Source organism: Berghia stephanieae, chromosome 2 (assembly GCF_034508935.2).
Source record: "Berghia stephanieae isolate SIO BIC M18660-M18661 chromosome 2, UCSD_Bste_1.3, whole genome shotgun sequence".
NCBI lineage: Eukaryota > Metazoa > Mollusca > Gastropoda > Nudibranchia > Aeolidiidae > Berghia > Berghia stephanieae.
Genome location: NC_088361.1, coordinates 41,575,363 through 41,587,673, shown reverse-complemented (window position 1 = coordinate 41,587,673; position 12,311 = coordinate 41,575,363). Strand labels below are relative to the sequence as shown.

The 12,311-nt window shown below is 34.0% G+C and overlaps 1 protein-coding gene across 1 annotated transcript in view; it reads left to right on the top strand.

Annotated features, from left to right (window-relative positions):
* Positions 1-12,311, top strand: part of LOC144964892 (uncharacterized) — a 29,442-nt gene that overhangs the window by 12,290 nt on the left and 4,841 nt on the right. The window contains exons 10-20 of the mRNA XM_078899623.1: positions 689-959; positions 1,259-1,373; positions 2,071-2,640; positions 3,085-3,262; positions 4,940-5,123; positions 5,975-6,135; positions 7,259-7,530; positions 8,346-8,530; positions 10,022-10,160; positions 10,511-10,758; positions 11,316-11,503. Coding sequence (XP_078755749.1) covers positions 689-959; positions 1,259-1,373; positions 2,071-2,640; positions 3,085-3,262; positions 4,940-5,123; positions 5,975-6,135; positions 7,259-7,530; positions 8,346-8,530; positions 10,022-10,160; positions 10,511-10,758; positions 11,316-11,503 — 2,511 coding nt within the window. The remainder of the gene's footprint in view (positions 1-688; positions 960-1,258; positions 1,374-2,070; positions 2,641-3,084; positions 3,263-4,939; positions 5,124-5,974; positions 6,136-7,258; positions 7,531-8,345; positions 8,531-10,021; positions 10,161-10,510; positions 10,759-11,315; positions 11,504-12,311) is intronic.

The window sequence follows — 12,311 nt, the reverse complement described above, 5'->3', positions numbered from 1 at the left end:
CTGGAGCCTGTCATCAATTGTTACACCAAGGTATTTGTAGTGAGGAACTCACTGGACGAATTGGTCCTTTAATTTTAACGGTTCTCTCGGTTCCTTCACTCTCCTAAAGTCAATCACTAGCTCCTTTGTCTTGCTTATGTTAAGCTCTAGGTGGTGGGCATCACACCAAGACACAAATCTATCAATTTCTTGCCTATAAGCCACTTCGTTGCCATTTGTTATGAGGCCTTGAAGAGCGGTGTCATCTGCAAACTTTATTAAAGGGACACTCAGGTTTTGACTTCTACAGTCATTCGTGTATATTGTGAATAATACAGGGGACAATACACAACCTTGAGGAGCACCAGTATTTGTAGTTAAAAGAAGTAAAGAGGAAGAATAATAGAGAAGCAGAAATTAGAAATAACATTGAATACACGGGCTCTTAGTTTCTATTGTCTCCAGCATCAAATGTTGATGACCAGCTAATGTGAACTTAATGAAATCGTCTTTTTGGCCTTTATAGATACAGTCACTCCACTTAATTTGATTTGGCAATCCTGAAAATTGAAATAAATGTGTTGCCCAAGTGGCGTTTGCAACAAAGGAAAAAAATCTATTGTTTAGGTAAATGTGCCGAAACGTAGATTGTGTGATTATCCAGTGTGTGATTAAATGGATTGAACAGAGCATTAAAATTTATTTTCAGGGTATATAACCAGCATGAAACAAGGGGCTACATATACAGAAATAGACCACTTGCTTTCCTTGGACAACGAAGTACTTCAGGACACCTACATATTCCACCTACCCCCAGACCCCATTCATATCAGGTTTCCTTCAAGTGTCTGGTCATCGCTGTGGCTTGATGCCATGGAGTACCTGACAACGGAAGGAAGTCATGGAAATATGACCATGTCCTGGTATCATCGTGCTTTTCAAGAGGCTTGTGCGGAACGTTATCTCACTGAAGAAACAAGGTTAGTAATTGTCCATTAAAGTGATAGACAATAAATACAGAAGAACTGTTTCTAGTTGTTATGTCCCTGAACTCAAAATATTATTATCACGAACACACACATACACACACACACACACACACACACACACACTACATTTGAAAAGAACACATATTTATCCACATATACAAGCTCTTCCGTTTTTATCGTCCAATTTAACCAAGTGCAAATCATGTGTGTTGTATATGAATTGATAATGATAAATCATTTTGTAACTGAAATTGAGGTTCCATTATTCATAAATTATTTCTTATCTTCAGTAAGAGCATCCATTGTTTTGCTGCCAAATTCTTTATGGGCTACTGGCACAATAAAGTAAAACCCCTAAAGCTTTACAAGGAAAAGAAAGGATGGTATCCTGACAACATCAGACAGGTAGACACGTCCGAGTCTTTGTTTTTTTTTGGTTTTTTTTGGGGGGGGTTTTTTTTTTTTTTTTTTGGGGGGGGGGGGGGTTAGTAGATAGACAGCTCGTTTTTCATTCGTCTTTCTCATTTATTTGATACTGCCAAAGTCAAGGAACTTTCTTTAACTTGTCGAATAATTGTGTTATCAGATTTTACTTTCTGTGTTTGTGTTTTTGTTGTTGTGTTTGTTTGTTTTTCTTGATTATATATTGTAGTTTAATTCTGTTATAACACACTCATGGGGCGGGATTCCAAAAATATATATTTTATTAGATAGACAGCTCGTTTTTCATTCGTCTTTCTCATTTATTTGATACTGCCAAAGTCAAGGAACTTTCTTTAACTTGTCGAATAATTGTATTATCAGATTTTACTTTCTGTGTTTGTGTTTTTGTTGTTGTGTTTGTTTGTTTTTTCTTGATTATATATTGTAGTTTAATTCTGTTATAACACACTCATGGGCGGGATTCCAAAAATATATATTTTAGTCTTTCAACGCAATTCATTGAATTTGTAGATTACGAATATTATTTTAGATAAGGTATCATGACATTATCATCTTAGCAATGTTGATGTTTATTATGAGATGATTAATTATTGTCGTTTGAAATTTTATTGAAAAAAGGCGTGCTATTTCTTTAAATTCTGTTATATCAAACTTTCAGGTTCCTGCTCAACCTCTGAGCTTCAAAGATGGCCGTTTGAATTACAGGAAACTAATTGAGCTCCCACACCACCTTATTCTTGCTGGTATGTGGAGGGAGTTCCACAGAGAAGTTGTTTGTAACATAAACTTCCTCGTTGCCAAGGTTCAAGCATATGGAGTTGCAGAATTAAGAGCAGATTTGATGAATTGTTTGAAGTACCGATTTGAATTCACTGATGAAATAGTAAAGGATGATGTTGATGACCCTCCCACTGAAGATGAAGAGGAAGAAATTGGAGAGAAAAATGAAGGGGAAGAAAAAACAGATTCCGATGATAAGCAAGTAGAAGGTGAAGAAAAAGGTGAGGATGATGATTTATTTCTCACTGAAAATAAAAAGCAAGGAGAGACTGTCAAGGAAGAGATTGTGGAAAAAACTGGGACCACTACTTCTCCAATTGAAGAGATCAAGGAAAACAGTTTTCAGGCTGATTTAGAAACAGTTTTGCGTGATGTGGAGATTTTGATAGATATTATCAACCTGGGAATTGATGCCGTCCGACAGAATGGGTTAAATCTACCCTCTCAGGTATTTTTGAATTTACATTGTTTTACGATAGAAAATTATGGTATTATAAGTTTAAGAAATTTGAACTTAGTAGTTTTTGTGATTTTTTATTTAAGAAATATGTGTAGTGTATGAGGATTTTTTTTTTCATTATTTTTTTCGGATATATTTCATGAAGACATGGGTCTCTTGATACTGAAAAGCATTATTTCAGTTTATTAATTGAGATTGTTGTGAACTAGGAATGTTAATGATATGCAGATTACTTTTTAAATCTTATAATCTATGATATGCGGATTACAAATCTATCTATTACAATCTATTCTCCAACTTAAACCTAATTTAAGTCACTGACTTTATATTTGATAATCCTACTATATTTTCAACTAGATCGTCTGCCAGTTGGGCAAACAAAAAGCACCTCACTGACTTTATGTTTGATAATCCTACTATATTTTCAACTAGATCATCTGCCAGCTGGGCAAACAAAAAGCACCGACTCCTAGTCTACAAAAATTGGTGGACGATTGCTTTGAGTACATAGAGGAACATGAAAGACCATTATTGAAACCCAATGATGCCTGTATGACTATGCCTGGTGGGATGCTTCAGACATCCGTCAATGTCGAAATGCATATTATAGGTAAGTGGCTTTTCTTTTGTAATAATTTCTGCCATCATTGTTATCATCATCATCATCATCATCATCATCATCGTCATCATCATCATTATTATTATTATTATTATTATTATTATTATTATTATTATTATTATTATTATTATTATTATTATTATTATTATTATTATTATTATCATTATTATTATTATTATTATTATATATGTTGTTGTTGTTGTTGTTGTTGTTGTTAATATAATTGTAACTACCTTTGTTACAACCACTATTACTTTTATTCCACTCTTTGTTTTTGGCCAAATTCTCTACTTGTCATCTACTTCTTTCAAGTCTTTCCCTTATCCGCTCTGTCTAATCCATCTTTCCATTTCCATCTCCCTCTTCGTTTTCTACCCTCTCCGATTCCATTCCATTCTTGCGTTCCATTATTTACCATTCCCATCTCTTTTTTCTTATATCTTTACTTTCCTCTTTTTTTTTACTGTCCTCTTACTTATTCATGTTTTTCTTTTCAATCTCAAGCTTCGTCCTCCTCCCAATGTTAGGTGTCTTTGCATTTTCCTCATTTTTCAGATTGAGTTTTGACACATTGAATTTTGACTACAAAATGTTAGGCCAAACATTTAAACATGTGTAGCATGCCTTGGAGTCCACTTAAATAACACCCTGCAGTGGGAACATCATATACACTTTATTGTGACAAAGGCTTTCAAAACATTACATTTCATCAAGAGAAATATTCATCAATGTTCCGAGAAGACAAAGGCACAGGCATATATTCAACTCATGATACATATTTTGGAGTAAACTTGTACTGCATGGGATCCCTACAATATCAAGGACATAAAAGCCATTGAAAATATTCAGAGAGCAGCTGCAAGATTTGCCACAAATTGCTGCAAGATTGAACCGAGGTGTGTGACAGCAACTCTTGACGCACTAAGATGGCCAACACTCCAGTCTCGTAGAGAGAACACATGTAAAGATCTATTTCACAAAACAATCAAAAGCAAACACTCAGCAATAAACATCCCAATCTACATTAATTTTTTTTTTAAACAGATACTCGACCAGGCTTCATCACACCAATAAATTCCACTTTGCAAGAGCAAACACATACAACTACAGCTTTTCCCCTTGAACAATTCGTGAATAGAACAAACTACCACATGACATAATAGACATCACAGACCCAACATCATTTCAACGCATTTTCTACACATAAAAGCACACCAGGAGGATTGAATGACTTGAGTAACAGGATTATTGTGGTGTGCTCAGTGATAGATAACATTTATTTTTATAAGATTTGCGGTCATGGGCAGGCACAGTGTACCTTTTGCATTTTATGGACTTGAACTTGAACAGAACTTTTCCTACACCTTTTCCTATACCCATATTCTCATCTTCCTTCCTCCTTTACTCTCTTTTCTAATACCACCTACTCCTTCTCCTCCTCCTCTTCCTCTTGCTTCTCCTCCTCTTCCTCCTGCTCCTCCTCCTCTTCCTCCTCCTGTTTCTGCTACTCCCACTCTTTCTCCTTTCCACTTCTAACTTCTTCTGATCTATTTAAGTTGGTTTATTGTTTCTTTAAATTTCCTCAATGCATTTTTTCCCATCTTTATTGAATCCTCCATTTAAAAATTGAACCTTTTATTAATTTTGTTGTTGTTATTTTCTCTTCAGGTGAAGACAGAATTTATGAATCACCCATGAGATACAATGCAGATGACTTCTATCTCTATGCAGTCCAGGCAGCACCAAAAAAAGATGTACTACTCGTCCTTGATATGGCTCAGGGTGGAGAGAAAGTCATGGTCGCAGATCTCAAGACACGTGTCCAGTCTTTCCAATTCAACAAAAATCGCAAGTAAGATTTTCTTTGTCTTCCTTGGTATTACTTTTAGAATTCCTCATCCCCCCCCCCCCCCCCCCCACGCTCTCTCTCTCTCTCTCTCTCTCTCTCTCTCTCTCTCTCTCTCTCTCTCTCTACTCCTCTCTCTCTCTCTCTCTCTCTCTCTCTCTCTCTCTCTCTCTCTCTCTCTCTCTCTCTCTCTCTCTCTCAGCGTAACAATAACAACTACTATTTCTACCACAACTATTTTTTTTTAATGTGAACTTTTATGTTGTGCGATATTAATGTGCCTAAAGAGCTTTAGGAGCAGTCCCAAACCAACATCAACATTTAAAATATATGGAATGAGACATGGTACACTGAAAGGTTTTACAGTGGAATCCTGATAAAGCTGACACCGCCGTACCAGAGAGATTGGTTGTCTTTAACTTTAAACAAAGTTGACTTTATCCATTATCAATGGTACACTCTTAGATAAAGACACAAATTTGGGACCAACAAGAGGTGTTGACTTTAAACAGAAGTTGTCTTTAAGAGTGTTGAATGTATGTGAATTCCACTGTATTACAATTTTTTAAAAACAAAACAGAGAGAACGCTCTCACTGGTTCGGTACTTATTTTACCATGGAGTATGGTGAGAAATTAAGAATAAAGAGCCATTTCCATCCAAGGGTTCAGCTATGCTTGCCTCACAGCAGAACTCAAACCCAAGACCCACAGATCACAAGTCAAGTGTCATACCACTAGATCACAAAGATGCTCATACAACACAATCAATTTGCTAATTAAACAAAATAATGGCTATTTTTATAAGTTTTCATTATCTTTTAAACAACGATTAATGGCTTTTATCTTATTTTCACAGGTTTCTAATTTTGCGCTGCTATAAAGAAATGTCTAGATATAATCCTTCCTATTTCTACAAACTTTTTGAGGGCAGGCAACTGACTCCTTATAGTCTGGAGAAGGAGGCATTGTCTATGGATGTCTCTGCTGAGGGAGATATTGTCGCTTATGCTGATGATCGTATGTATCTCTAATTCTCTCTTTCTCGGTCTCTCTGTCTGTCTGTCTCTCTCTTTCTCTCTCTCTCTCTCTCTCTCTCTCTCTCTCTCTCTCTCTCTCTCTATATATATATATATATATATATATATATATATATATATATATATATATATATATATATATATATATATATATATATATCAACCCCCGAATACCCAACTTTATTTATTCATCTTTTTATTCATTTTTTAAAAGCCAAGTTCAAATCTATATATATTGATGGACAAAAAAGAGGAGCGAAACATTGAAATCTTTTATTACCTGAATCATTGCTTGTATCAAGCAAAATTATTGTGTTGAAATGAAAACCAATTATATCCTAACAAGTGTGCAAAGTTTATGAACAAATAGATGATATGTCTTTTTTCTAAATATACGATATATATGTATATATAAATATATATTTTCACTTTTACTTCCTTAAGAGAGCAAATGCTCAAAGCAATATTGTGGAAGTTTAATAAAATTATACTTGAAATATTTTATAAATAGCTCCTTTTTTCAAAGATTTTAGCACTATTATTTCATGGTTTTTGCTCTGGAGATGATTTTCCATGTAATGTTGTTTTGTATGTTTTTTTCTTTGAGGTTCCAAATGTGTTCGCTTAGTGTAGTAGAAAGTCGTTTGGGTATGTTTTTGAAGGAGGATTTATGCACAAACGACATTCTACTACACTAAGCGAACACATTTGGAACCTCAAAGAAAAAAAACATACAACACAGCATTACATGGAAAATCATCTCCAGAGCACAGTCGTACTCCCCCTCTTCTAAGATTTGCAACCTCTGATTGGAAGAAAAATTCTACATCATCACGAAAAAAAAAAAACATGGCAACACTCAATAGAAGAAACGAACTAACATATTCATGCAGACATAGAAACAAACAACTTTTATGTAATTACATGATAAGCACAACAATCTACTTTCACTTTCATTTCCTGATGAGAGTGAATACTCGAAACAATATTGTAGAAGTTGATCATAAGTATACTTGAAATATTTTATAAATAGCTCCTTTTATCAAAAAGTTGAGCACTATTATTTCATGGTTTTTGTTTTTATTATACATATATGTTTTCAGGTTGCTGCTTCATTTGTTCTCCGAAGAGAGAGAATTTAACTCTAGAGGTAATCTACAGGCTTCACCACACTGAGTCTATCACTAATCTCAAGTTTTCACCCGACGCCTACTACCTTCTGACTTTCAACAATGCTGACGGATTCAAGGTTTGGGTGCCTCGTCGAGGGGAGGCTACTCTTACTATTGATGGAGTCAATAAAAATTCTTTTGGAAGGTTTAAAACAACATCAGGACACGTGATACACATCACAAAGACTCAACGCTTGTTTCAGGTAAATGATGATAATGTTTGGTTTGAATTAATTTAACTTAATATTTTTTAATTTTAAGTCTTGCTTTCTAAAACTTGCTTAGTTTTAGAGATCATTTTGTTATTGTTGTCTCCTCATGTATTTTGTTGTCAATCAATTAGTTATTAATATATGCTGGTTTTAATGAAAGTTATATAACATTGAAAGTGCTCTGTGGCCAAATAGTGACTATGAAATTAAACATAGTATTTTGACTTGATCATTTTACACAATTCCCTATTGAATGCATGTATGAGTGAATACAGTAAAATTATTATTATAAGTGGAACTGCAGAAAGGAATCCCTAAAAGGGGACTTTCACTTTGTGTGAAATAGAAATTTTGCTATTCATGATTCATAGCGGTCCCCGGGGACTGTGGATAAATTTAGAACTGAATCATGCGTTGAACATGATACATTGATTAGAAATATAGATATCTAAATAATTATAAAATTGTAGGAATTTTAATGCAATTGTTTAATCCATTTATAAATCATACGACAGCTTCGTTTTATTTGACACTGGATTGATAAGCCATTTGGTAAGCTACACAAGATTATTCTGTTCAGATATTTTGTGACCTTTGACCTTTGACTTTACTTACCTAATTAGTACTTACGGAAATCCACATATTTTTTTTTATCGAGCTATATGTGATAACATCTTGTACTGAATGTATGCATTGCCTTTGTATTACAATTACAGAGCTGCATACGTGAAATTTATTTCACATCTACATTCTATCATAAAATAAAACTTTATTTTATCTTGATTATTTCATAAAATCTTCCTTAGGTTTTGAGCGGCTATGACAAAGAGAGCACCATTTTGATGTATAACTTGTCAAGTGGGGAAATTATCTATGAACTGAAGAGCTCTGAACTCACTTACAGTATAGACTTGATGGAAACAGATGAAGAGGAAGAATATCTGCTGGTTGCCACAAAATGTACATATGTTATTAATGGGAAGAGGGCAAAGTGAGTGGTACTGCAATACAGCATAAATGTGTCCTTATCTATAGATAATAGTAGCTTGTTTGCTTGTTTGTTTTGTTTTTTTGGGGGTTTTTTTTGGGAAGATGGGAGGGGGGGGGGGGGTTATTTCATCAAACAATGCTTATCAATAATCAATACATTCAAACAAGCCATATTTTGGTCAATACGAATATCTTCTCTTTCTTTAAAAACGAATTGATTTTTCCACCAAACTTATCACTATTGAGTTAGGGTACTTAGATTGTGTTTATCATGAACAAAATTGGTGAGTAAACGGGGGTGATTATGCTTAAAGTTTATCACTAACTAGTTAAAATTTATGAAAATGTGACTTAAGTACTTTTAGTACTATCTATTAGAATCACTGTTGATATGTTTTTACAAGCCGTACAATTTTGGGCATACAGAAAGATTGTGATTGACATTATACTAGTATTTGTTGTTTTGGCTAACCATAATTGAAGACCCCAGACCCCAGTACTAAAAGTACTTAAGTCACATTTTCATAAATTTTAATTAATCAGTGATAAACTTTAATCATAATCACCCCCGTTTACTCACCAATTTCGTTCATGATAAACTCAATCAAAGTTCCCTATCTCAATACTACATTTTTATTTTATTGGCATACTCAATATGATCTAATCCAAATCTTAAATTCCATTTTTTTAAAAACTGGCTTCCTGTGACTTTAGTACTTTTAGCAATAGGCTCTTCAATTATAGACAGCGTTCACCTCATTATATCTATCAGATTATTAAGAAATTTGAGATTTTTTATTGTGCAATATCCACGTTACATGCTCAAAGTGCTTTACAAGGGGTCCATAGCCAACAGCAACACTTAATGTGTAGGACGAAACATAGCACATTTTTTTTTCGACAGAGACAACACTGTACTAATTTTACACCTGAGTACGGTGAGAAAATGTGAGTAAAGAGCCTTTTCCAAGGAGTCAACTATACACTGCTCAGAGCAGAACTCTAACCCTACCCTCCTGATCAAAGGCAAATGGCATACCGTCAACTGGGGTCACTTTGCCTTAAGGGGTTACTTTGCCTCTATAGATGTGGACAAACTAGATTATACTTAGTTTTGTAAGTTATTTTTTTTTTTTTAATGAAAAATCAAGTCTTTTAATTAGGAAAATAACTAAACAAGCCTGATAATACTCAAAATGATCCAAATCGGTTGAGGCAAAATCACTCCAAGAAGCAAAGTCAACCCCATTGACAGTATCACTAAACTGCATAATTGGTAAATGATGCATAACAATTTTGTGTGTTGAATATCATCATTTGCTATTCATTATTGTCTTTACCACCAGCGACTAGTGAACTTTTTACTAAACTGTATATAATTATAATTAATTTTGAATAAAAAGCTCAGATATTCTACCATTACACTCAAGCTAAACCATTGTAATCTAGACCTCTCAATATTTAATGCAATCTTCATTCCGTACCATAATAGATCCGCTCTTCTGTGGGATATTGAAACTGGAAAAGTGATATCTAGAGTATCCAGCCCAGAGCCATTTCAAACTGTCAAAGTATTTGTGGAAAAAGACACCATTTATGTCATTGCAGCTCATCTAAGTCCTCATATTGAGGTGAGAGTTTGTTTGCCTCGTGTCTCAGTCAATAGAGATATTTTTAGGACTCTTTACTCTGGTACTCTATCATACACCATGTATTTGTATATATATATATAATATACTTATTTATTTAATCATTTTAGTAGTTTCCTTTGGTTAATTATTGCTTTTACCTGTATCGATTGGAAACTCTATGTACATGTATATTTCATATTGTCAATTGCCTAAAATAAACCATTTGGATTGAATTGTATAGAACTCAGTGTGCGTTGGTTACTTATTAATTGATGTACTGTGTTAAATCATAAATTGTTTTTACATTGCATTTTATTGTCCAAGTTGATTTACTTATTATTTATCATCAGATTTACAGTGTTGGTTTGCGGCACAGGCCTTTGGCTGGAGCCAAACTCATCCGTACAATTAAAGGACATGCATTGCCAGTTTTACAATTGTCAATTATCATTCCAGAAGGAGGTGGGGGTGGGCGACGTTTGGTTTCTGCTTCTAGTGACAATACCATCAAGTTCTGGGATCTTGATCAAGTCCTCACACCTGAACCAAAGCAAATCAAAAAGGATTATGGGAAATCAACAGCTCTAGCAATTGCAAAGTACAGTCCGACCTTTTGTTGTTTGTTTTTTTTTACTTTATATTTGTTTTTTTCCTTTTCCATCGAAGTAACAATTTGAATTGCTGCACAGCAAAAGCCATTATTCAACGGGAAGTTGATTGATCACTTTTGGGCTTGATTTGGGTGATTATTTTATATATAAGTATAAGAAATTTGAATAAATGACACTCAATTTATGAAAGTTAAATTTGATAATTACTTTAACATATAGTTAAATTGTAATTACTTAAATTATGAACAATTATTAAAAATTACACAAATAAAGGAAAATGTAATTTTTTATCAAACAAATTGAAAAATGAAGATCTGAAAAATTCTATATAAAATAACCAAACAAAACGGAGAAAATTACAAGAAAAAAATATCCAAGTTTTTGTTAATAAGTTATTGTATTTTTTCTCTGCCTTGCCTGGCGCAAGAAAGTCCTCATACAAATTTGTTCATACCTATAGCTTACACCAGTGCCTGCTCCCTAATTTGTCAAAATGGGAAAATATGTGTTTTTGAAATGTTTATTCTCTTTGTTTTATTTACAGAGATTGCAAGTCTGTGTTTTATGGAACATCAGAAGGTTTTGTTGAACAGATGTCCTTGATCAATGGAGAAAAAAAGACATTTGCTTCTGATCTTGAATACCCTGTCAATTTTCTGCTGGTATCCAAAAATGGAAAATTCCTAATTGCTTCTGCCAAAGACATGGTATATGTTTATTACACTGAAAGTGGTAAGTTATGCTAGATTTTTAAGCAACACATGACTGCATGCCTCTCCATGTTTTAAAAGACATAATTTGAAATTGAAAGCATTCAAAATAAAACGTAAAAAATGATTATTTTGGGTCATACCCTTAGCAGCAAGAAATTAAAAATTAAAAAATGATATAATAATATGATTTTTAGGTGAGATGCAAAATTGAAACTATAGTGGGCGCCATTACGGTTATTACCTTGCAACCATAACAGGAGCTTACTAACTGGAAACTCTGTTTGAGTGTTGCATTCTCACCACATTGTTTCATGGCAGAAAAGAATAGCTTTCTGTATATCATACCATGATTGTCACTTTATCAGCTTGAATGCCAAATTGGACTGGTTATCAAGAAACCTTGATTAATGACCACCATAGAACATGCCGAACATATTGAAATTCTGACAATTCACTGTAAAGTTGTATGTTTTATTTATATACACCAGTATTTAAACTCAAAGCCTGACACCCTTACACAGCAGTCTCTCCACAGCAATTCCATTTTTTATTATTCGTTCAACTTCAACTAATTCAAATTGTGCGGCTATGTGGTCTTGTGGTATGACACTCACTGTCGGATTGGAAGGTCCTGGGTTCGAGCCTCGCTCTGCGCATAGTTGAGTCCTTGGGAAAAGCTCTTTACTCACACTCTCACCCTACTCAGGAGTAAAATGAGTACCTGGCCTTTAACAGTGTTGTCTCTGTCCGAAAAAAATTGTAATATCGCCTAATAGGCGTTATATCTCATTCTACATGTTAAGTGTTGCTGCAAGTCAGGGAATCCT